Source organism: Trichoderma aggressivum, assembly GCF_033847375.1.
Source record: "Trichoderma aggressivum f. europaeum strain CBS 100526 chromosome Unknown scaffold_051, whole genome shotgun sequence".
In the NCBI taxonomy this organism is placed as follows: domain Eukaryota; kingdom Fungi; phylum Ascomycota; class Sordariomycetes; order Hypocreales; family Hypocreaceae; genus Trichoderma; species Trichoderma aggressivum.
The window spans coordinates 158,730-183,175 of NW_026946417.1; the positions used below are offsets into that span (position 1 = coordinate 158,730).

General features: G+C 52.5%; 9 protein-coding genes across 9 annotated transcripts; 5 read left to right on the top strand and 4 right to left on the bottom strand.

Annotated features, from left to right (window-relative positions):
* Window positions 1–396: 396 nt before the first annotated feature.
* Triagg1_9311 (uncharacterized protein) lies at window positions 397–1,347 on the bottom strand (the record flags this gene model as incomplete). The annotated part of the gene is made up of 1 exon (XM_062904255.1): window positions 397–1,347. The coding sequence occupies one exon, from the start codon at window positions 1,345–1,347 to the stop codon at window positions 397–399; it is 951 nt and encodes a 316-aa protein (XP_062751756.1).
* Window positions 1,348–2,207: 860 nt separating this feature from the next.
* Triagg1_9312 (uncharacterized protein) lies at window positions 2,208–4,120 on the bottom strand (the record flags this gene model as incomplete). Its single annotated transcript, XM_062904256.1, has 6 exons — window positions 2,208–2,512; window positions 2,619–3,011; window positions 3,074–3,242; window positions 3,317–3,524; window positions 3,582–3,856; window positions 3,941–4,120. The coding sequence occupies 6 exons, from the start codon at window positions 4,118–4,120 to the stop codon at window positions 2,208–2,210; spliced, it is 1,530 nt and encodes a 509-aa protein (XP_062751757.1).
* Window positions 4,121–4,762: 642 nt separating this feature from the next.
* Window positions 4,763–5,344, top strand: Triagg1_9313 (uncharacterized protein; the record flags this gene model as incomplete). The annotated part of the gene is made up of 1 exon (XM_062904257.1): window positions 4,763–5,344. One exon carries the CDS (start codon window positions 4,763–4,765, stop codon window positions 5,342–5,344), a length of 582 nt encoding a protein of 193 aa, XP_062751758.1.
* An 864-nt stretch (window positions 5,345–6,208) lies between these two features.
* Window positions 6,209–7,732, top strand: Triagg1_9314 (uncharacterized protein; the record flags this gene model as incomplete). The annotated part of the gene is made up of 3 exons (XM_062904258.1): window positions 6,209–6,680; window positions 6,830–7,567; window positions 7,629–7,732. The coding sequence occupies 3 exons, from the start codon at window positions 6,209–6,211 to the stop codon at window positions 7,730–7,732; spliced, it is 1,314 nt and encodes a 437-aa protein (XP_062751759.1).
* A 1,680-nt stretch (window positions 7,733–9,412) lies between these two features.
* Triagg1_9315 (uncharacterized protein) lies at window positions 9,413–11,699 on the bottom strand (the record flags this gene model as incomplete). Its single annotated transcript, XM_062904259.1, has 11 exons — window positions 9,413–9,486; window positions 9,559–9,972; window positions 10,054–10,138; window positions 10,244–10,531; window positions 10,612–10,735; window positions 10,832–10,839; window positions 10,913–11,005; window positions 11,063–11,273; window positions 11,339–11,362; window positions 11,443–11,578; window positions 11,672–11,699. The coding sequence occupies 11 exons, from the start codon at window positions 11,697–11,699 to the stop codon at window positions 9,413–9,415; spliced, it is 1,485 nt and encodes a 494-aa protein (XP_062751760.1).
* Window positions 11,700–13,218: 1,519 nt separating this feature from the next.
* Window positions 13,219–14,970, top strand: Triagg1_9316 (CAZyme family AA3; the record flags this gene model as incomplete). Its single annotated transcript, XM_062904260.1, has 1 exon — window positions 13,219–14,970. The coding sequence occupies one exon, from the start codon at window positions 13,219–13,221 to the stop codon at window positions 14,968–14,970; it is 1,752 nt and encodes a 583-aa protein (XP_062751761.1).
* Window positions 14,971–17,062: 2,092 nt separating this feature from the next.
* Window positions 17,063–18,678, top strand: Triagg1_9317 (uncharacterized protein; the record flags this gene model as incomplete). Its single annotated transcript, XM_062904262.1, has 2 exons — window positions 17,063–17,667; window positions 17,709–18,678. 2 exons carry the CDS (start codon window positions 17,063–17,065, stop codon window positions 18,676–18,678), a joined length of 1,575 nt encoding a protein of 524 aa, XP_062751762.1.
* A 289-nt stretch (window positions 18,679–18,967) lies between these two features.
* On the bottom strand, window positions 18,968–20,149 carry Triagg1_9318 (uncharacterized protein; the record flags this gene model as incomplete). Its single annotated transcript, XM_062904263.1, has 1 exon — window positions 18,968–20,149. The coding sequence occupies one exon, from the start codon at window positions 20,147–20,149 to the stop codon at window positions 18,968–18,970; it is 1,182 nt and encodes a 393-aa protein (XP_062751763.1).
* Window positions 20,150–20,565: 416 nt separating this feature from the next.
* On the top strand, window positions 20,566–23,294 carry Triagg1_9319 (uncharacterized protein; the record flags this gene model as incomplete). Its single annotated transcript, XM_062904264.1, has 3 exons — window positions 20,566–20,588; window positions 20,673–23,022; window positions 23,175–23,294. 3 exons carry the CDS (start codon window positions 20,566–20,568, stop codon window positions 23,292–23,294), a joined length of 2,493 nt encoding a protein of 830 aa, XP_062751764.1.
* Between the last annotated feature and the right edge of the window lie 1,152 nt (window positions 23,295–24,446).

The following is a 24,446-nucleotide window of genomic DNA, read 5'->3' on the forward strand; positions in this document are numbered from 1 at the left end:
CAAGGAGAAGGGTTTGTTTGTTAATCGCGGCAAGGACTGAATAGACTGGTATGAAGCAATGTTATACCACCGATTTTCTCTTTTTTCTTCTTCTTTCCCCCTTTTTTTGTCTGCCCTTATTGGTCTTGTTGCAGAGGAACACCGCATCACTTTCTATGCAAGCTGTGATGCCAATTGCTTGTGAGAAGCGGCGTCCCCGAAAGATGCCGAGACTGGACCGACAAGACGTGTCTGAATGTACAGCGTAGAGCCACCTCTGAGTAGAGTCGCTTTGATTTACATGACGTATACAGCGGATGTAAGTATATACATATGCACGTACTTTGAAGCGCATGCCATCTAACGTCTTGTTGTTACCAACTCGCTACTATACAGCATCAGATTTAACAGAGCACCTCAGTCCGATCCGAGGCGGTCCAAGACCCAGGCCGGCGGCGTATAAAAGGTGGTTCCTGTCAGAGCCTTGGAGAAGTCGAGGATGCGATCGTGCTTCCCGGGAGGGTCGCCGATGAACATGCGCTCCAGCATCTTCTCAATCACCCACAGGCGGCGCGAGTAGCCGATGAAGTAGGTGCCGAAGACGCCGGCGCCGGGGGAGCCAAAGGGCATGTTGTCGCGGAGGATGCTGTGCTCGTTGCCGTCGTCGTCCTCGATGGTGGCCAGGGTCTTGTGGGCTTGCTGGTGGCCGTCGGGCTGGTCGTCGAGCTCCATGTTGTCCATCTTGGTGCGGCCGATGATGGCCTCCTGGGCTTCCGTGGAGAGGCCGGTCCAGCCGGCCATGTCGTGGACGTACTTTTGTACGACGACGTAGCTGCCGCCAGCGCAGTCGGCGTCCTCGTCGGCGATGAGCACGGCGTCCGGCACGGAGGGGCCGACGGGGTTGGCGGTGCCGTCGACGAAGCCCAGCAGGTCGCGGGCGTCGAAGTAGCGGAAGCCCTGGGTGTCGTCGACGACGGTGGCGGCGTCGCCGAGCTTGAGCAGCAGCTGGCGCTCAAACTCGAAGCAGACGTCGCGGCGGTCGGAGCGGATGTGGAAGAGCAGGTCGCCGGGGGTGGCCACGGCGGTGTGCCGGGCGCCGGCGATCTGGCGGAAGGGGTGGAGCTCCCTGGGGCGGGGGAGGCCGGGGATGTCGGCGGTGAGGGCGTCCCAGGCGTCGGAGCCGATGCCGACGGCGCAGGAGAACTGGGAGTTGAGGTCGCGCAGGGAGACGTTTTTGGAGAGGTCTTGGACGCTGGCGAGGGCGGAGCGGACGGTTTGGAGGGAGGAGGGGGAGGACGAGTTGATGGTGAGGACGAGGAAGGTGGCGGCTTTCGTGAGGGGGTTTTGGACGGCTTGGGGGACGCTCATGGTGTTGGACTTGGATGTGTTATTGGAGGATGATGAGGGTGATGGTGAGTGAAAGGGTCTATATGGGTGAGAGGATCGTGATGTTGAGAGGGACGGGCGGGGTCTTGATTGAGACTGAGATTGAGATTGAGCTACAAACAGACGATGGCACCTCTCAAATCGGACGAGTCTCTGGCTTCGAAGCTGCACGGCGCTGGTAGCAATGCGATTGACTATCGCGGCCATAACCTCAGTAGAAAAGGGGGAGACAAGGTCAATGAGAGGTGGTTTTTTTTGGCGTATTTATTTACAAAGGGGAAAAGAAAGCTCATGGTGTGATTTCGAAGCTAAAGATGGTTCTATAGCAGCGCGTTTTGAATTGGGATTAGCTCGCTCGTCTTGACTATTTGGGTTGTTTAGCTTTAAACATGTGCTTTGTTTTCGTTTCGGGATAGGAAGCTGAAGATGGGTCTGGTGAGATTCAAGATGCCGGGCGAAGTTTGTCTCTGACGTCAACGGTGGAGGGTATCAAGAGATCCGAAGGGATTCCGAGATTCGTGCGGCCAATCGGGGGGTGAGGGATTGTCAGCGGGGGGGAAGGTGGGTTTGGCTCGCTGGTTTTTACTGCTTTGGGGAGAGTACCCTGGAATGGGGGATTCTAATTGTTTACTTTGGTGTTTTGTGGTGCTTTTTATCAATGAGATTGTGTATATTGATGTTAGATAAGAAAGATGTCGTGTTCCCTCTGTGTGTATAGCAAGACTCATTTATGAGATTGTGATAAGAGTGCTTTGAGATACAACGCATGTGAATAGCTCAGTTGTATGCTAATAGTATATCCCCGACCACGATCATACAACCTCAACCCCTACTAATTATACTTAGATACGTTTTTCTTTGATAGCGGATTCAACGTTGGCATCTTGGCATACCATCTTGATGCTTTCGCACAGTTTTTCGTTTTGCTTACGGAACTCACTTATCCGATCGCGAATAACCCCCTTGGTGTAAGCAGAACTAGAAACGGCGTCCATATCAACGGCGAGCGTGTCGAGAATACTCCTCCTTTCATGCTCCGGTAAAGAGACATTCAGGTCTTTCTGCATAACCTGGTCACAGAATATTATCGCAATGGCTTTTCGAGCCTGGTCGGCACAGTCGTCCAGCTCCTTTACGTTGATGCTAACTGTACGCACAAGTGGTTAGGAGACAAAGTGTTGCCAACTCGTAGGTTGCCATTGCATGGATAGGAAAGCATAGCATACATAGCGTTGAGAGGAAAGAAAACTTACACTCTTTGACCCTTTCCACCTTGAGGCAGGCTTCGTTGCCTTTCGAATCGAAGCTGCGATGCTTCTTATATCCTGCAACACCTCCTACTGCAACTCCTGCGGCACCTCCGGCTCCTCCTGCACCCAATCCTCCGATTCCACATGCACCGAGAGCCGCAGCCCATCCGACAGGATTCCACCAGCATAAGGCTGCAACAACTGCCACGGCGGTGACGCCAGCTCCGAGCGCGCCTATGCCTGCCACCTTCTTTTTGGAGCCACTGACCGCAGTGTTGTAATCTTCCTCGAGAAACTTGATCACGGGACGTACAGCTTGCTTCAGCTTGGAGAACTGAAGCGCCGCGGCGGAGGAAATCTGGACGAGTTCGTATAGGTCTTGGTTGGAGATGGCCGCTGGTTGTGAGGTGAGTGCCCGAAACTCGCATCGGATGGAGAGACTCAAAGGGAAGACTTACTTTCCTGTTTCTCTAGTTGCATTAACTTGTCATGCATGCCGTTGGCTAGGCGCGCGTATTCCCTCAAGGGATCACCGGCGTTACGCAGTGCCATGTCCAAATCAATGATTGGAGCTTCAGGCTCCGAGGCGTGATTGTTGCTTTGGATGAACTTTGTCACAGAGCCAGACTTGATGTTAGAAAACACAGCTCTGCATTGGATGCCCAAGTCAAAACGATGAGACTGCTCGTCGAGGAACCTACCTGTTGTAACATTGCTCGCAGCTGGACAAAGCTCTCTGGCAGGACCTCATTGAAAACTTGGCAATACTTTGCCCCTATTTGGCTACTAATCTGACTATTATCCCTCCCTTGCATGATGTTGCTCTGGTACATGAGATAGAGGCTAACAGTGGCAGCCAAGATACCCGGAACGTCGCAGACGGTGTTGTCATTGGCAACAGTTTGGAACCTAACAGAATATGCCTAGTCAGAAGATAATTCTAGTCTTGGGGAAAGTGACCCTCACCAGTCCTGCACGCCATCTGTTGCCACTGTGTCGGGCATCTTAAAGGTGTTGATTGGTATTTGGAGTGGGTTTAGAACATAAACGTGTGTGTATAGCGATTTCTCCTTCTCCTCGACATCAACTGGGAATATGTTCATGTTGTGGGGAGTGCTTCTTTTCGCAATGAAGAACTGGTAGATGAATTGTGGCGCAGTTCTGAAGAACAGCTTCCGGACGGCGGCTATTGGATATTGCTCTGGATCGTCGTACTCCAATCTCTCGTAGCGAAACTTCACCTACATGTGCATATCAGATGAGCTACTCTGTTGTCGCAGAATACGGGGTTATGAAGCTCGGCAGTACATAGGGCTGTCACTTACCTCGACTGGGACATATGTATCCCTCAAATTGAGCTCTGTGGCCGCGGCAATCTCTCCATCAATCACAGTCCAATCTTGGATGGATTGAAAGAGGGCACCAAACTCTCTGTTGGCATCGGGGCTTCGACCTTCGGCTGTGCTATAGTGCCATACTTGAAGATGGACAACAAGTTCTGCCATGGTGCCACAGTCTTTTTTGACAAAATGAATTATTTTCTAGATTAATAGACTCTCCTCGGTGATACAAGGACAGTCATATAATAGAGAAAGCGTTGAGATGATCAAGAGGGATTGGTGACGTTCTTGGTTCTTCGGGAGGCACTTCCCACGCGTGATATCAGAGTAGAGGAGCATCCACGAACGCACCAATCTATCGTAACCATCAATTACTTGTGCATATAGGCAAAAGCACACAATACTGTCGTCAGATCCAGCGCTGCCCAACGGAGCGACTGAATCAGCCTAACTGTTGTGCAATCATATCGCAAGATTATGCCCCAGACGTGCATCAACGGCCATCCTCATCCTCCAATTACTTCACTCGGACATGCACCACAATTATCCCCGCAGTGACGTGGCGGTTAGAATGTTGGTCGTCTAGCCCACCCATTTGTGATATATAACCCTTCTCATTGGCAGAATATAGAATATGACAGGTTTCTCTCGGGGTTAGGCTGGCAAGGCTGGCTCGAGGGGTCGGCTTCAATACTGAAAGACTCTATTCAACTACCGCACATCTCTTCCACTTGTCTTCTCGGTCGACGTGACCATTGATTTACATAATCTCTTTTTCGACGACATTCCTAAAGTCGGGAATTCAGAATGTCAGTGTTCGACGATGACCTCAGGCTTTTTGCAGAGCGGAACCAAACACCTCCCAACGTGACCACTGCCCTTGTTTCCCGAGATTTCTATACATCTCCTCGGCTACAGGCCATCATATCCCAATGTCAAACTGACGATGAAATCGAACGTGAATTGTGGGAGGATTTCGAAATCCATCGTCGCCGCGCGGATAGGTATCTGAATAAATATCTAGACTGCAAACAATTGGCGTATGATGAAGGGCGAATTTCCGAGGTTGACGACTCGATTGAAGAGAACCCTGTGGACCCGTACAGAAGTATACATGTCCAAGAATTTTCGACTCAAGGAGATGCTGATATTAGAATGAATGTAGGCCTAATCGCGAGAGAAGCGTACCCAAATGCTGCAAACGTGACGGAGCCTCACTGGGACCTGAAAATCTCTTCCGACGGTCTTCATCGCGATCTGCTGGCTATGCAAGAAACTCTCGACTTCCTCAAGAGAAGAGAGCCGCTGAAAAACATCATCTTCAACAATGTTGTTGTCCCTGTAGCGAGGTTTTCTTTCGCAGCTGTATTCCCTTTGGGGTTACTGTAAGTCTGGCCCCAAATCCTCCAAACTCCCAGCTCTCCACTCCAGCTGACAAGTAATTTCCTTTTCGTCATCTCAAGGTATAAGAGCTACCTTCTCTGGAGAAATCATCATGTCGGAGCGGCCGAGTGTTGCTTTGGTGCCAGCATCATCCCAGCTGGATCGTACTACTGGATGCGAAGCGGATTTAGGCCAATGACGATTGGGAGATACCAGCAGAAGGTCTCGAATTTGTATACGGATTTGAACAGACGTAAGCTGGGTGAATGGAATCGGAGAGATCTCGAAGATTATAACTTGAGCATGAGGAAATAAGCGGAAGCGTCACTTCGTAGATCTTCTGCTTCCCCAGGTACAAAAGATATACCTATACAATAGGTCGAGGTCTCGAGCGTAACTCGGCCCTGTTGTGTAAAATATGGGTAGGTATGAAGGGTATTTGTAGGAATCGGTGTGCCCATGATGCAGAATTGAATGAGACTTTTGCAACTAACTTTGTGTGCCATCGGAATGAGTAAAACATAAACTCTACCTACCTGTAGTTAACCCACACTCTTGGGTACATGTAGCTCCGCCTATCAAAACTCAGATAGTCGCCATCTATGTTCTCAAATCACAGGCGCATATACTATCGCTAATGGCAGTTTGAGCAATTAGCTCTAATTTACTTTTTTCAATAACCTTTTCATGGCTCCCCTTTGGCGTCATGGTCCATACGAGGCAGAATTCGAATACCTGTATATAACGTCTCCAAGCTTCCTGGATAAAAACCTTGACTTTTTTTTTTTTACTCTTTTACTCTTTTACTCTCTTATTCTTTTATTCTTCACAAAAGCAGAGTGAGTATCTTACCTATGTACAGTTGACACGATGGATCCTCCAATCAGCCCCCTTCCCACGGGCTCACCCTTCACTTCTACGCCTTTAACCGCCCCTTCTACGCCCTTACTCTCTCCTTCTACTACCGCAAAGTTGAGTATAGCAACGTTGGACGCAAAGATTCGTACGGCCATAAACCAATTCCTCTATCCCAAAGAGAGGAGTCCTGAAGAAAAACAAGTGCTCCTTTGGTATATGGATACCCGGCCGATCTCTGCAAATCCTGAGCCAATCCTCTCCTCGGAGGAAATCGAGGTGCGACTAAAACTGATCATCGATATTCGGAAAATTTATGACGACTCAGCCTGCAAGCTTCAACGTAGCGACGAAGGGCGCTTCCAGCTTACGGCTTTACAGTTGGTGTATCTTCTATTGATATCGGTGGATCACCTGCGTGACATCAGAGAAGCACCGATGGTTCTTTACCTGCCTTATTATAAACTGGGGGCTTATGTTTGCCTTAGTAAGTACTATTACGAAGTATTCCACCTACATCTACCTAGTACATCTGCCTGTGTGTAGTAGATTCATCTTTATCCATCACGTCTGATTCTGATTCTGATGCTCGTCTTATAGGCTGGTGGCTGCTTAGAGACTGATCATGTGTCCTAGTGACTCGACATATAATGCCAAATGACATCTTTGTCAATGGAGGCACCCTATCTCCAACTCCCAATAATAAATTTACCTTGCTTGCTACCGGCACGATGAACATTGGCCAAAATGCAATCGAACGAGCCAAGTGTGCCGCTCGAGATGGCGGAGCCTGTATCCTCACTGGAGCGGCTTTCCCCGACGTTTGCCATATTGTGCCATTCGAAATCAACGCAAGCAAGGCGAGCCTTGCCCATTATCGCAATCATTTATTCCACTTAACTTGTCTTATGGGGAAGGAGGCTCGTCCTCAGGTGACGGGGCTTCTTGATTCGGGGGTTGGTTGCTCTGATAAAGCCTGGAATATGCTTTGCCTCCATCCGACTCTTCGGGATTGGTGGAGCAAATGTTTCTTTGGTCTTAAATGCACTGGCATCTGTCCTACTTCATCCGCTGGGCTTGATGCTAAGCGTAAATATACCGGTAGTTACCTCGTTAAGTTGCAATTCCATTGGATGCCAAGGAACAATGGCGTCCATCCACGAGATTATGCTCAGCCAGACCATGATACAATCGAGAAAATGCTCAAGATTAAGGAGCGAGACAACGATATCATCACTCGAGTGCAAAAACACAGCTCCTGCCGTCTCCAGTCTGGGCAAATTTTCACCCTCAGCATGTCGCGTGAAGACGCAACTAAGATGCGGCAGATGATTGATATACAATGGGCCAACGTACGGCTTGCGGCAATGTCGGGTATGTCAGGCAATTGGGGACTGCTGAATCACTCTCCTCAGGAGCCTACTATTGAAATTAGGCTTGACGACAAATGTGAAGGTTCTGTACATGCATGCAGCCCATGCAAATGGTAACGGATACGTGAAGAGGGGAGCGGTAGTTGGAGATATGAGAAGAGAGTAAACGACAGCACCAGATACAAGAGGAGGGGAGTAATTATAAAAAAATAGTAGGGGAATATGGCTGCAATTAGATTCGGCGCTGCCCAACGGCGGTGGGTTAATAAATCAGCCTGATTCCCTTGCATCCATACCGCAACAACGTGCTCGAGACGTGCATCATGGACCATTCTCCGTGTTCCAATGATTCCATTCAGTCGCCCACCATATTCATTCCCCCGCAGTGACGTGGCAGACGGAATGTTGCTCATCTAGCAAATCGTGTTACCGATGCTCTTCCCGGAAGAGCGTGCCGAGTTGTTCTCGTAGCGAGGCTAGCTGGCTCATGAGATCCAGTCACATATGTAGAAATGCGTCTGTAAATCCCGCGCGCGCTGACTACATCTGTCTAGCTCTTGTTTCTTGCATTCTGTCCCCCATTTTCCTGCTGTGATAGTGCGACAAACATGTTGGTTCATGATCCAATGGCATCCGACGAGAACAGGGGCCAGCCGGGGCATCATACACAACCCCCTGACGTGACTACTTCCATCGCGCCCAGGGGCTTTCGAGTCAATCCGCGGACACAAACTACCCCATATCTCGGCAAAGGGACAATGAGATCAACCGCTGGCTATGGGATCATTTCAGAATCCGCCACCGCTCGGCCGGTAGGTACGTCAACAAGTATCTAGACTGTTCACAAGAGGTGCCTGGCGAACAGTCCCGGCATCTCTGTGGGATGAATGACTCGGTCAATGCGTCTCCCCCCACAGGCACAGCTGCCAAAGAACGGTTGGCATGTGGAAATGCTAATGTGTTGCAACTGTACGGGATGGGAGTGAACGTAGCAATCCAAGACCCGAATGCTACAAACAGGGCGAGCACGAAATTGCGCCTCGAAATCCCATGTGAAAGTCTTACGTCTTACCTATGACCTACTAGCCATGAAAGAAACGCTTGGAAAGCTCAAGAGGAGACAATTGCAAAGACCAAGTTGGGTTGTCTCCATTTACGTGTCTTTCATTGCCTCCCACATCTTGTAAGTGAGGCCTCGAATCCCCCACATTCCGCAAGACTCTGTCTTACCCAGACAAAACTTGGAAACCACATTGTCTGGATCTATACCTACCCCTGGAGAGCTCCTGGCATGAGTATAGCTGCAAATCCATGGATAATCTTATGCTACTACTCCGAGATCTGGAATTGGCACAGGACGATACAGATTGGCAGCTGTCAAGAGAAGGTTAGGACTTTGTGTTGGAGCCTCCAAAAAGACGAACTCGGCAAACAGAGCCGGGGGAATCTCAAGGAGGGCCTGTTAGACTGGCACATTGACTCAGGAAGTGTAGGAGGGAGAGGCCTCATAGCCCCTGGTGTTCCCCACCATACAGAAGATTCTTATCATGGATATTTTTAAGAGAAATCAACCATAATTTTGTGGAGCGCGGACAGGTTTAAGCCAGAAATGCGCCGCGTCAGCCGAAGAAGCCAGTAGACAAGCCAGTACATCTAGTTGATGTTGGTAAAGTGAACACGTATGGACATTGGGATGATGATTATGCTGTTTATGGTGCTCTTATTTTCATGTATACTGATCATTACATCCCGAGTCAGAAAGAAATACAACATCCCAAGTATCTTTAGCCACTCCTAGGCATCTATGAATCAATTACAGCCCATGTCCATATCTATCCCTGGCAATTTACGCGGCAACCTTGGCCTCAGTGACTTGGCGGAGGCGAGCTCCAAGATCCTTGTCCACATACGAGAAATATTCTACCGACACACCCCCATTAGCACTCAAAAATCTCCGTCAACGGGGGAAGTACTATTGTTTCGTTAACTCACCATAGACCCTGCTTCGGATCGTAGCGTTCTTGGCTCCAGACACATGGCCAGCCAAATTGTTAATGAACCTGTCCTGGTGGCCCTTCTGGGTGCCGAGGACGTTCCACAGGGCAGTAGCCTGCTCAAAATCCACAGGAGTGATCTCACTCGTGAAGCTGCTGACTTCGCCAACCCACTTCTCGTGCTCAGTGATGGTGGAGGGAACCTTGCCGGCGGCCTTGATTGTTGTGGGCTTGAGCGACGAGTTGACGTAGTTGGGGTCAGCCCCGTAGTTGTCTGTAAAGTTCATGAAGCCATCGCGCTGGTAGGGGGCGTAAACGGGCGCCTGGCTGCGGTTTGTCGGCAGTTGTTGGTAGTTGACACCGAGACGGTATCGGGCAGCATCGGGGTAGGCAAACATGCGAGCCTGCAGCACTGTTTTTGTTGAGAGAGGCATTTGATTAGCAGCTGAAAAAAAAAAAAAAAAAAAGGACCGACGGAGTTTGTAAAACATACTGGGATCAGCAGACGGGGCAATGCCGGGCACCATGGTGGATGGCGAAAAGGCAGCCTGCTCGATATCGGTAAAGTAGTTTTGAGGCTAAGCAGCGTGAAGGTTAGGATAAACTCCTCTTTTTCGAAAAAAAAAAAAAAACCAAGCGAGGAAGCAAGGAACAAGTGAGGGGTAAAAGGGCAAAAGGCTCACGTTGCGGTTCATCGTCAGACGGCCAATCTGACGCAAGGGGAAGTCCTTGTGAGGCCAGACCTTGGTCATGTCGAAAATGTTCCACTTGTACGTCTCGGCCTCCTTGGGGTCCATGACCTGCACGAAGACGTCCCACTTGGGGAAGTTGCCCTGCTCGATAGCCTCGAAGAGGTCCTGGGTGAGGAAGTCCGGGTTCTCGCCCGCAACCTTGGTGGCGGTTGCGGCGGTGAAGTTCTTGACACCATCTTGGGCCTTGAGGTGGAGCTTGATGTACTTGAAGCTGCCGTCCTGTTGGGTTTTGAAAAAAAGAGGGCTTGGATTAGCATCGTTTGCTGCGCTCTAGTCTGAAGTAGGAAGGAATCTCTCACCTCCTTGGTGAACTTGTATGTGTGGCCGCTGTAGGCGTTGATGTTACGCAGAGAAGCTGGAGTGCCTCGGTCGTTGAAGAGGTGCATGAGGGCGTGGATACCTTCGGGGTTGCCGAGGTGGAAGCTGGAGGTGGCATCACGTTAGACGGGCGTTTTCTTGTTTCATCTGAATAGACTACGAGTTATGCTGTTGGTTTGAAAAAAGTTTACGAGTACTTACTCCCAGAACTAAGCGAGATGTCCACGTTAGCATATCCTCTTTGACCTCTAAGGAGCAGTCTAGATAGAAGAAATTACGTACCATATCCGAGTCAGCCAAGTTTGTTTGGGGGTGGCGTTTGTGAGAGCGGTTAAGCGAAGGGAACTTGATGGGGTCTCGAACGAAGAAGACGGGCTATAGGATGCGTTAGCAGACAAACTAAATCAACCCGTTGTCACTCTAACGACGCACAATGTTGTTGCAGACAAAGTCTTGGTTTCCTTCGTCAGTGTAGATCTTCATGCCCCAACCGTGGACATCGCGAGTGGTGTCGGCGGAGCCTCGCTCAGGGCCAACGGTTGAGATACGAAGGAGTACATCTGACTTCTTTCCAATGGTGTTGAGGAAGCTGGCAGAGGTGATGTCGGTACAATCATGTGTACACTCGAATTCACCATAGGCACTAGTTTTTCAAACTGTTAGTTGATTTGGTTGCGGGATATCTGCGTATAAGTGAGAACAGCTTACCCAGCCGCCTTGGCGTGAACAACACTGAAACGGAAAGTATAATGTTAGTCACCATGTACTTTGAATTACGAGATAGATGTTACGTTGGTGCATCTTTTGCGTACCGTTCGGGAATTCTTTCACGGTTAAAGTGAGCCAGCGTCTCAATCAACTGGGTATCCTGAAGCAACACAAGGCCGCCAACGCCAGCTGAGCCGTTGCGGACTTGCACGCTTGTGGTAGGATTGGGGTAGGGACAACCTGGGAAGACATGGTGTTAGTCTCAACAATTGGATGGCTAAAGAGTAAAAGCCTTTGATGTTATTGGGTGGAATTAGAGAGAGATAGGCATACCCTCGGCGCCAGTGTAAAAGGAAGTCATGTTGATGGAGTATGAGATTATGAGAGTGGCGATATAGACTAAGTCTAAGTATCAAGGAGGAAGAGAGTGATATAGATGGATGGAGGATGAGTGATGCGCAATTGAATGAGCTTCGGGGATGAATAGACTGATATACTTGATTTCTCCTTTGCTAGTCTCATCTACGTCCTACTCGTTCTTACTTCGGCAATGACATGTATTCATTTCACACCAACAAGTTGCAACTGCGCTATAGACCCGACTGAGTATACACGTAGACAACTATGTCGTAGTTGAGCATGACGATGGCTCCCGATTCCCGATTCCGAGTTCCAACCGTCGCAGACTTTTCGGCCATAGCAGTGGGGCCGAGCCGTCTCGATCCACAATCGGGACCTGAGCCTGCAGAGCCGGAGCCAATGACAAGATGGCATTAGATAGTACAAGGTCCGGCGTGTGCTTTTGCTTGCCCGTGTTGTATGTACTTTGCTTTTGGGAGAGGAGTCTTGATAATGGAGAGACTGCGTATCCCAGCAACTTCTAGCTTGGTGACATCGTCCTTTGGCTAGCCATCAGCCTTATGCAGCTCAAATTAAGATAGACGAATAGAGTAGTTGCGAGAAATTGCCAAAACCTGCTGCAAATCTCGCCGGCAGGCTCTAGCTCGGAAGTTCGGCATACACGCCAGCTGCACAATGACACTCCAGAAAAAATATTCCCAAGAATTCAGGAGGCATTTTCCACGACCAATCGGAGGCTTTGCTGCAGCCACATCGGCCGAAGCAAGGGAGATGCTGATTGGACGACGAGAAATCTCCGGGCGCCCCACCGACAGCGACGCCGAACCGCAGCGAGCCACCGCGAGCCTGCCGCGAGCCCGACAGGGGTTTACACGCCAATGAGAGGCGTGGAATAGCAGGGGGATGACGTATATTTGGGATTTTCTGCCAATGAGCAGCTGAAGCCCGGCTGTGGCTTGATGCCGAGAAACGGGCGGCTCAGCCTCGCCATGGTGGGGCCTTTGCGCTGTACCCGAAGAAACAAAGTTCGGCTTCTTTTGTGCCTTGTCTTGCACTCATTTTCTCTCACTCACTCACTCCCTACAGCGCCAGCATCGCCATCCAGGGTGGGTGGGTTTCAGCTGCGTTAGATCTTGCATGGCGACGCCCGGCAGGCTCGCGTAGGAGATGCAGATGGCGTATCTGATGCGGTTTAGTGGGATGCCGAAGACCCGAGGGGGGAGAGACGATGACGATGGGTTGGAGATGCGAAGATGTGAGGGTTGAAGGATATAAGAGGGAGGTGGTGGACGGCATGGTTTTGGGATTCATCACTCACAACAGCATCACAACAATCAACAGATCAAAGCAATCAATCCAACAATCAAGCATCAACACCACAACACCAATCCACCAACTTCATCTTGCAAAAATCACTTCAATACAGCATATACAGAGTTGCTCAGTATATCAAACTACCTCACAATCCAATCCTTCATATCCAATCAATCTAATCAAACAACAACATCATCACCATCATCATGCCTTCCATTACTCCCATCAACTCTGGTGACCGCTTCGACTTCATCGTCGTCGGTGGCGGCACTGCCGGTAACACCGTTGCCGGCCGTCTTGCCGAGAACCCCAATGTCCGCATCCTCATCGTCGAGGCCGGTGTTGCCAACCCCGACCAGATGAAGGAGATCATGACCCCCTCCAACGCCATGAACCTCCGTGGCAGCAAGCATGACTGGGCCTACAAGACCACCATTGTCAAGCGTGACGACTACGAGCGTATCGAGAAGCCCAACACCCGCGGCAAGATCCTCGGTGGCAGCTCTTCTCTCAACTACTTCACTTGGATCCCCGGATGCAAGCCTACCTTTGACATGTGGGCTGAGTACGGCGGTGACGAGTGGACCTGGGATCCTCTTGTCCCCTACCTGCGAAAGAGCGTCACCTACCACGACGACGAGGGCCTCTACGACCCCGAGCTTGCCAAGATTGGCACTGGTGGTCCCATCAACGTCTCCCACGCCGAGCTGCTCCCCGAGATGGCTCCCTTCCGTGATGCCCTCACCAAGGCCTGGACCTCCATGGGCGAGCCCCTGACTGAGAACATCTACGATGGTGAGATGATTGGTCTGTACCACTGCGCCGACACCATCTACAAGGGCCAGCGCAACGGCAGCTTCCTCTTCCTCAAGAACAAGCCCAACATCACCGTCCTCACCGAGGTGCACTCCAAGAAGCTCCTCATCGACTACGCCGACCGCACCTGCAGGGGTGTCACCGTTGTCAACGCCGACGGCAAGGAGCTCAGCTTCTATGCCGACCGCGAAGTCATCCTGTCCCAGGGTGTCTACGGAAGCCCTCAGCTGCTCATGCTCAGCGGCATCGGTCCCGCTCGCGAGCTGGCCAAGCACAACATTGAGTGCATTGTCGACTCTCGCCACGTTGGTCAGAACCTGATTGACCACCCGGCTGTGCCCTTTGTCCTCCGCGTCAAGGACGAGTACGGCATGGACAACACCATCCTCCGCAAGAACCAGGCCAATGTCCAGGCCCACGCCGCCTACGACAAGGACCACTCCGGCCCCGTTGGCTCCGGCTTCCTCGAGATGGTCGGCTTCCCTCGCATCGACAAGTACCTTACCAAGGACCCCGTCTACAGCGCCGCCGTCAAGGCCAACGGTGGAAAGGACCCTCTCTGCCCTGATGGCCAGCCTCACTTCGAGCTGGACTTTGTCTCCATCTTCGGAAGTGCCTTCCAGTGGCACTACCCCGTCCCCAAGGTCGGCGCCCACACCACCGTCGTCGTCGACCTGGTGCGGCCCATCTCCAAGCCCGGTGAGGTCACCCTCGCCAGCAACAACTACCTGGACAACCCCAACATCAACCTCAACTTCTTCGAGAGCGAGCTCGACATCATCGCCATGCGCGAGGGCATCCGCTTCAGCTACGACCTCCTGACCAAGGGCGAGGGCTTCAAGGACCTCGTTGTCGACGAGTACCCCTGGGACATGCCCCTCGACAATGACGAGGAGATGAGGAGGGTCGTGCTCGACCGATGCCAGACTGCCTTCCACCCTTGCGGCAGTGCCCGTCTGTCCAAGAACATTGAGCAGGGTGTTGTCGACCCGGCCCTCAAGGTCCACGGAGTCAAGAACCTGCGTGTCATTGACGCCTCCATCATGCCCGTCATCCCCGACTGCCGAATCCAGAACTCGGTCTACATGGTTGGCGAGAAGGGTGCCGACATGATCAAGGCTGCCTACAAGGACCTCTACTAGGTTGCTTTGCGCAGCCTGCAACTGTTGTCTCTGGGATGTTCTAATTGGGTGGATACCATAGATTTCCTTTGTGTGTTTTACACTGGCGCGAGTTTTGGCGTGAGCGAGTTATTAGTTGGATAGTTGAGTACACGATAGTTTTTAATTGATATGATGCTAAACACAACTTGTTTCCACCCGTTGTGGCAAAAGTGAAGTGGCAACTAATTAATATGATGTCAACAAAGAATGCGGACATTCACCAAACCAGATTCCAACATCTGGCTATCCAAAGCCAATATATCATCGGCAAACAGCATCAACTGAAACAGCATATCCAGCCACAGCGTCACTCGTCACAATACAATCCACTCACCGTCAACCATCTGCACACCCTCTTTCGACCTCATCACACGCTACCCTTTTCAGCCGCATCAAACCACACCAACATCAATCCAGCGATCGCATCTAGCCTTGCTCCTCATGCAGGGACAACACATCAAATCAATCCCAAAGAGAAAAAGACAAAGAAAAAAAAAACATCCCCGCCATATCCCCACTAGATTCAGCTTCTTCCTCTCCATGCTTCTCCCACATGGAAAAGAAATGTCAAAAAGGGGGGGGGCCCGAAACAAGACCTCCCATCGCCATCAACTCCGAAACCAACGTCGCACGCAATGCATCTCCATCCCATACAAAAACAACAAAAATAGCATCAACTTTTTGTCCCACCGGTTTCTCCCACATCACATCACCTAACGCCATTCCAGAAAAAGCCCGCACTCTTTTCTCTTTTCCCCTTGTCTCCCCCCTTGCCATCGCATCACATCGCATTACAATCCCAACCGATGGACCAACTCGCGGAAACACAAAACCGCCAGACTAAAGCATCGCATCATGCAGAACTGTTCGATACAAGGTTTCCCAGCGCATCGACAACAAACCATTCCAACCAATCATCATCTAGAAACCATCTTTATAAATAGACCTCAACCTTGTTTAGCCGCCCGGCCTGTGACGCGACCGACGAATCAGACGCCGCTCCCCACCAACGATATCGAATCCCTAGCGGTGACAGGGGTGTGACGGAGCCAAAACAAGAGCATTGCAGAAAATCACCCCCGGGCATGAGGAATACAGCGGTACTACTATGTACATATCTTGTTGCTCATCACTTTGGTTCGTGTGTTTGTTTGTCTTTGCCACGGCTGCTGCCTGTGCTGTAGGACTCTCTCTTGTTGGTAGGACACTCGACGTCTGAGGCTCGTTGTGAAACCCTCCCCCGAATCCTGTCAGCCTTTCACAACACTCATGTTTTTTGCCTCCTTCGTCAACGGCCAGCTGGACAAGCTTTCCGAATGGTTCCCAACTTGCCGTACCGCAGCGGGGCCGCTGACGGAGCGAGTTTCACATCCAATTTCTCTCTGCATGGCGTCCATGTAAGTGGAAACTCTCTCTCGATCCAGGGCCGGCCACATGTTCCCAATCCCCCCCATGTCCCCGCAACAACGTGCGTGAATATGCATCTCTTCCTTTCCCCCCTGCTCCATACAAAGCTTAGCAGCAAAGGCGTCTGGTGTGTCTCCCCCCCCGGTTACCATTAGGCGCCGGGCTCGCTGCATGGGCCGGCCTAGCGTATGGTAGGTATTTCCACTCTTCGAACAAAGCAAAAAAAAGCAACGGTTTGACAAAAATAACTCGACGCAGGGGGAGAGGCTCCGCTGATTTGACTTCTGGGGCTCTTCTTCAGGTGACATTGGCGGGCCCTCGCCTGTGTCATTCTTTGTTCGATAGGACTTGTTGACTTGTTTTGACTTTCAACTTGATCCCCTCCCCCTCCAAAAAAGATTTGATATATCTTGAGAGCGCCGGCCGTCCGTTCTCCGGCTCCGCTCTTCTTCTGCTCTCCACGACGTCGGGTCCCGGACGGCGGCGGTAGCAGCAGCAGTAGCATCGAACCAGAACATCTTCACCCTGGAGGAGGGGCATGACCAAAACGTCGAAGAAGCCGGGAAGAGGCATTTCTGGGGCGACAACTCTCTCTCTCTCTTATTCTCACTCTCCTTTTGTTTGAGCAACTTGTTTTGCGTGATCCTTCAATGAGATCCAGACCATGGCGCCGCTCAAGGACCGCATCTCCTCCCCCCTCGAGGCCGGCCCCTCCGTTCTCGACACCCACCACATCGCGCCTCATCTCGTCCCCGTGCTCGAGTATACTTCTAGCAGACTGGCCAAGAAGGCCGTTCACTTGACCCTCATCGTCGTCAAGAGAGACTACCAGCTGCTCAACTCGGTTCCCTCGCCGATCCCCCATTCGATGCCCGGAACCCCTGACTCGCCTCTGCCTACCGGTGGCAGCTCCGGCAGCAGTCGGCTCGGATTCTCCAGCCCCGTCGTGGCCCTGAAGCATCTCATGCGATCCGCCTCGCAGCATGTTGTTGGCTCGAGTCCCAGGAGCGTCGTACCGCCCATCTCGTACCCCATCGCCGAGCCATCGCCGAGTCCCAGGTTCCGGTGGCCGCTCTCCCCTACCACGCCCTTGTCGCCACCCCCAATGACTCCGTCGACGGCATCGTCATTGACGACTACCGATAGCAATGGGCCGCCAACACCCAATTACACTGGCCTCCGCTGCTTCCATTCGGGCGACGTGTCGCCGCGAACAGAGAAGATTCTGAAGAGCACCCTCATCAAGGCGGGGAACAAATTCGGCGTTGGGTAAGCGCAATACATGCTCCCCCAGTTCTCAATCCTACCAGAGATTCGAAAGAGAGTGTGAAACAGGGGAAGAGAGAGAGAGAAGAGAAGAGAAGAACGTGTATTGACAAAAGCTTCGTCTCCAGGAGCGGATGGCTTGTCCCCTTCACAAGCCCCAGCACCCGCGATCTCACCACCCAGCTCTTCCACAGCTCCGTCGTCCAAAACGAAATCCTCTTCTCGTCAGACGGCCTCACCCTGCTCACTCTCGACCGCCTCTACGGCATCAAGAGCGCCCTGTCGAGCTACTCCAAAACATCCTCGGCCTTGCGCCTCGAAGACGCCGTCGACGAGCTGCGCCGCTACGTCCTGGCCAACAACGGCCGAAAGGTCACCAGGGCGGACCTCCTCCGGTCCTACGACTGGCTCAGCGTCAGCAACACCGCCATTACCGAGCTCGACCGCATGTATCGGCGAGCTTACGGCGGCGCGGACCGTGTCGGCGGCATCGCCGGCATGCCCCTGGACCGTCCGCCGAAACCCTTCGTGCTCCATCTCCCCCCCAAGAATAAGTTCCTCGACGACTGGGAGGACGGCGCCATCAGCCCCTCGAGCACGATCCTCGACGAGGGCATCGTCAAGGTCGCCATGACCGCCGTCAAGCTCTCCCGGCCGCCGACGCCTCGCAGGATCGGCCCCTCGCTGAAGCTGCAGACCGACTTCACGCCCAGACCTGAAGCACCAGATGAAGAAAAGTCCATCATGGTAAAGGCCAACGACTCCGATGAGGAGGTTCACACGGCGCGGCCCATTGACCGATCCACGGCATCCATGTGGAACAGCAGGTTTACAATCGACCAGATGCTCAGTCCAGCCGCCAACCAGGACTTGCAAGCCCACTCACCCGCCATAGGGCCCATGACGCCTCACGCATACGACGATATATCGCCGGTTACACGTGGGGAATGGGGTTTCCTCATGGGCGGCAACGGGCTGAACATAGGTAAAACTGCTGCGGTGGAAACCTTCTGATACCCCCCCTCTTTGTTTCTTCATCAGAAGACATTTGACAGAAGTGACGTGGCATACGATTGTGTTTTTAAATCTTCTCTTCAAAAACCTCATGTTTTATATTATTAGTTCTACTTTGGTTTGGGCAAGCGCGGTGAATAGGCGTTTTCTTTTTCGGGGGAAGGGTATTTTGGCGATGCAATTCGCACACATCTAGGGAGGATAAAAAATACACTTCAATGATTTCATGTCCCTTAAAAAAACACAAAGTTTGACGTCTCCAAATCGCAAAACGCCGTTGATAAATTCATTACCAGCCGTAGCGGCTTGAAGCTTCCCGCCGGTTGCTTCTGCCTTTTGCAAAGCTCTCCTCCAAGGCCTCCCGCTGGTTGGACACATTCCGCACCAACTGCTGGAGACTGTGTTTGCCGCTCGCGATGGCGCGGACGGGGTTGTGCGTTTGTTGTTCGCCAGCTGCTCTGAGCTCTTCGTTGTGTTGGTATTCCTGATCCATGTTGAAGTTGATGAGTGTCTGTGCCGTCTGTCCTCGCCCTCCCCTTCCAAACAGCTCTCGTCTCGCTGCGGCGGAAAGATTCAAGTCATCGGCGATGCTCTCCAACGACCCTGTCCTGTAATCTGGTGGCACTGCGGTGTCAGACATCTGATCACTGCTCATTCCCTGGGAATAATAAACATCTGGCACATTCATGTGATATGAATTGGCGGGATCTGCAGTTTCAAAGAGTGGTTCATAAGCCCCCCTTTCAGCTGATGTCGATTCTGGAGCCGATGGCTCCTCTACATGCAGTGAGAAGAGTGATGTCTTTTTCGGAGGCGGCGCCGGGGCTGCAACCGGCGCTGGGGCTGTGCTGGTCGTCGAGGTCGCAGCTTGAGCTGAGACTACTGATTTCGCCGTTGATGCTTGAGCCGCCGTGCTTTTGATGGGTTTCTTCTTTGTATTCCGAGCAACAGAGAGAGGCCTAAACATCAACGGCTTCCCCACGAGTTTGACTTCCTCGGCAGGCTTCATCGTATTCGGTATTGATGGCTCGGCTGATCGTTTAGGAGGTGGCAAGCCCAGTCCTCCAGACACGGCATCTGAATTGCTAGAGCCGTTCGAAGGCTCTTCATCGCGGCTGAAGCCCTTTTCGGCACTGGTTTTGAGATTGATGCCGGGGCGGGCCTGGCCGCTTGAGGGTTTGCTCAACGTCGCCTTTGCCGCGTTCTTTGGCGGCGGGAGAAACGAGTTGAAGCCGGAAAAGAGACCGCCGTTAGCACCCGTGCGCGCGCGTTTCGCCGGTGGCCCATCGCCATTTGATGCGCCTTCGTCGTTGGAAGAGGCGGCCTGGGGGAGATTGACGATGATTTTGCCCGGGTTTGATCGATCGACGACTTTTTGGAACGCAGGTTTCTTCGGGGCGGACTTGACGGCGGGCTTCGGCGCGTCAACCTCGGGCTCCGATTCGGATTCGGAATAATCGACAAGGCCCATTCTGCTGTCGGGAAGCTTAGAACGGGCGGGTGAGTTGTGTGGTTATGATGAGATGATTGCAAGTCGTGGCTATTAAAGTGTTGTAGAAACAGAAAACGAAGTGACGTGTGGTGGATACATGATACGGCAGCTATTCGTATTCGGTCGCTTTAGCGCATGTGAAGTGCTTCAGGCGCTAAAGCAGGGGTCCTGATAGTCCTACCCCACGATAAGCTTCCCTCGACCTCGACCTCGACCTCGCACCAGCAACGTCTCTCCATCACCTTTTGCTCCCCATCAAGCCCGGCTTGTGCTGGGCAAACATGTGAGCGCTCAATGGCACATGACTAGACATCAAACTCAATCCCATCAACGCGACATCAGCTCGAAATAGCCTCGACCGCCTCGCCGGCTTGCTTCAGCCGCCATCCTTCGCCATGTCTCTCATCCAGCTAGAAGAGTGAGTCTGGAGGTCCCATGAGACGATGGGCATGGTTCATCAGCCATCATTGATGCGCAAAACTAACCAAACACTCCCCTTTAGGCTTGTAACCTACCAGCTTCGCACCGGCTACCTCAACGAAATCGCCGACGGCGTAGGCGAGCGGCTCATCAGCGTCAACGACAGCAGCATCAACACCGTGCCTTTCAAGTCAGCTGGCTGGCGGCCGAACTCTTCACATGTCAAGCGCACACATTCTCCGCCGATCCCCACGGCCATCGCGTCAGAGTATTTCCAGGCGCCGCGGCAAGCTGGCCTGACGCTGGAGGATGGCTTCGAAGATGGAGGTTTGCTTACGGGCGGCGGCGCTGACACCGTGGGCCCGGGAGCAGCAACCAAGAGGCGCAGGCGCCGCGAGCAGATGGAAGAGGACGACAGCAGCGATTTCAGCGACGAGAGTGAGGATGAGTCTGAACATCGGGCGGCTCAGCAGATAAAGTTTGCCAAGATGCCCGTACGACACCGCGCGGGATCCTCGCCTGGCCAGGCATCGCACCTTCAACCCATGAATACTTCTCCTCGAGCCCCCAGACGGGGCTCCCAGTCATCGCTCAACATCGTACCGGGGCGGGCACGACGAGACACGGTGACCAGCAGCGAAGTGTCCTCCGAAAACGAGTTTGACGTACCAGTCGCGTACAGGCACAGAGAAGCTGCGCGAGCGGCAACTAGGGCAATGAGGATGCAAGACAAGATCAACGAAGAGCCTTCGCCAGGTGTACAGCTCGGCGACCCTTCCTTGCTCCGTGAAGAGGAAGAGGACGACGATGACTCCGACGAGGGCTCAGACATGTCGGGAGAGTACGTTGCAAGCATTGACGAGGCCTCCATTCTCGACGTCGTGGAGAACAACCCCATGAACGCATCGCCTACTCGGCAAGTGGTTGGCACACCCCCGAGGAATTTTACCAGGCAGTCTACGATCCGCATCTCACAAGCGCCTGCTCCTTCATCAGTTTTCAAAGCATTACCGCCTCCGCGGCCGATGAGCACCATCCGACCCCTCAGCGTCGTTCAGCCTCAAAGTCTGCTCTCTGCGGCGATCAAAGCCAAGCGGTACAAATCGAGTGTGCCCTTTCAAAAGTTTGCTCATCTAAATGGAGAGGGAACGCAAGGGGCCATGACTATCCGCATCTACGCCGCATTCTCCAAGACACCTAACAAGTTTCTGGAAGTGCTCATCCGGCCCAGAGTGCAAAACGGCCAGGGGGTGGAGAGAGCCGTCACCATATCCGATTTGATAGGGTTGGGCCTATACAAGTACAACGAAGAGAAAAGAGAGCCTCCCATTGCCCCTAAGAAGCGCAATATTAATTGGTACACGCTCAGAATGGTGGAAGAAGGCGGCGATGTCGACGACGATTTCCCGCCGTTTGACCGGACGAAACCTCTGACGACAGCGACTACCGTCAATAACGCCCACATGAGGGGCGGCGGGCGAATGCGCTCCAACTCAAAAGTCTACGACGAGTTTGCCATTGTGGCCGCTACGGAATCAGAGTACGAGGCCAACCAGAGATTAACACCGCAGGAAGACGAGGAAGAGGAAGCACAGCCCTCTCAAGATAGTATTGCAGAAGAGGGAACACCCATGAGAAGGGAGAGCGAGAGCGCAAGCGCCGGCATCAGTGGCAATGTCAGTGGCATGTCTTCTCCGCCGTCGTCTGTGCATCCCCGCCCGAATCCAATCTTGACGACGGCCTACCGGCCAAACGCACTTTTGGCGGATGCCCCTCAAACGCGCACGACTGTGTCAAACGCGATGCGGGGCCAGCAGAAGTTGCTGCGGATCTACATCATGTCGTCTGACGTGGCGGCCGGCCAGATGGTGACGCTCGACATCACTACTGATACTTATTTTGCCGAAGTGTTGGATCTAGTATGCCGCAAGAGACACCTCGACAAGGCCAACCACGTGTTGAAGATGCCAGGCTCTGGGGCACTTGTCATGCTGGATCGACCAGTGTCGTCGATAGGGAATGTGACGGATTTGGAGCTCTACAGACGTCGGTTTGCGACGGACGGCCCGCTGGCCATTACGGGCTCGCCGGGAACCTCGTCGCCCAAAGCGGTGCCGATGATGGACGGGCCGCCGCCGCGAAAGGGCCACAAGAAGGGCTACACGACGGGCTCTCATCCGTTGGCGCGCGAGGTCATCCAACCAGACGAGCTCCCCAGTGCCAACTACAAGAGGTACACGGTCTGGCGCAAGCAGCCGATGCGGATTGTGGGGATGAGCGAAAGGGTGTTGGTGATTGATGGCGAGTACATTCACATTGTGCCGGCCTCTGGGGGCAAGGCCGTTCAAGAAGGCGGAGGCAAGACGACGACGGTGCATTTCAGCAACGTGATAGGATGCAAGGTGCCTCGGAAGCATCCCACCAACGTCAAGGTGAGCTACTGACTGACGCCTTTCTTTACTACTACCCTTTTCTCCCTCTCGCGATGGCTTCCCGCAGCATGTGGAGTTGTCTGCGTGGCGGGCTCACTCAGCCTCGCTCTCGTTTAGATCTGCCGGCTAACCACTGACTTGTCCAAAAATAGCTCGTCGTTTACAAAGCCACAGAGAGCAAGCGCTACGATTTCGAGGCTCGAGGAGCGGATGAGGCTGCCGAGATCGTGGCAGAGCTGAAAAAGGGCATCTCGCCTTACAGGGAGGTCTGATTGCGTGTTGCTTGGGGGGGCGTTTGGAGACTGGAGTTATCCATATGTTTTGGAATATGAGGGCTGCTGCAGTGGGACGTGCGAGTACGCGGCCAATGGCTTACCGTAGGTAGCGGTAGCGTCTGTTTTTTTTTTTTTTCTTTCTTTTTTTTTCTATCTTGCTGCTGCACACATTGTGTAAATGGGTTGGGAATTTTGTGTAACGAGTCATACGAAGCATGCGAGGCGAATTGTACACGCGTTCACGATGTCTTGGTAGCGTTTCCTGCGTAACGGAATGACGAGGCGTGGCTGAGATTTCCATTAGCAAAGTTGACGATGGCGGCACGTAGAAACTAAAGTAGCCGCAGCTTGGCCCGCTGCGGAGCATTTCTTGGGCGGGCCGGAATCTTTTTTAGAGGTACTTTCAGCGCAGGTACCGATCGGTATTACGTACGACAGGGATGATGCGATGACACCCTTGGGGGGAGGCTTGTAATGTCGATCGAGGAGTGAGTTGTTGGTCAGATGCTCGGGTTTCGGATTGATTGAGAGCTTGATTTACAGACGAGGGGTTTGAAATGATGTAGATGACTACCTACCTATGATGATGTTCACTACCTATGTACTAGTAGATTGAGCGGTTCATCATTACAGAGCTGGAAGCAGAAGGTGGTTGGTCCAAGATGTGACATGGAATGTTGTGTAAGTGCATCCAAGTTTGATGAGGGCCGTTTGATCGACACGGCCAAGGCCGACGAGTTTAATGGGCAGTACCATGCTAGACGTGATGATACTCTGCCTACACTAATTAGCACTTATGAAATGGGGAAATCAGTAATCACATGGATATCAGTGCTGACCAGTTACTATATGGTGCACCTTGTTGAATTCCACGACATGCACGGCTTGCACGGCTCCTCAAAGCACGAGCGGTGAATACAAACACAGCTTGCCACAAGGGATGGCAACAATCCCGCGTTGCTCGTGCGAGGGGGCGGCGGCATTATGTGATTTCTTGGGCTCCGAGGCAAAAATGTCTCGGTTGAGGATGCCGCGTCGTGGCACGAGAATGCCCGGCCACCCATGAATGCGCAGCTATGAGACATTGATGCCGTCTTGGATGTAATTGATGCCCGGGATTTTCGTGGTACAAGCCTTGGAGTCGACCAT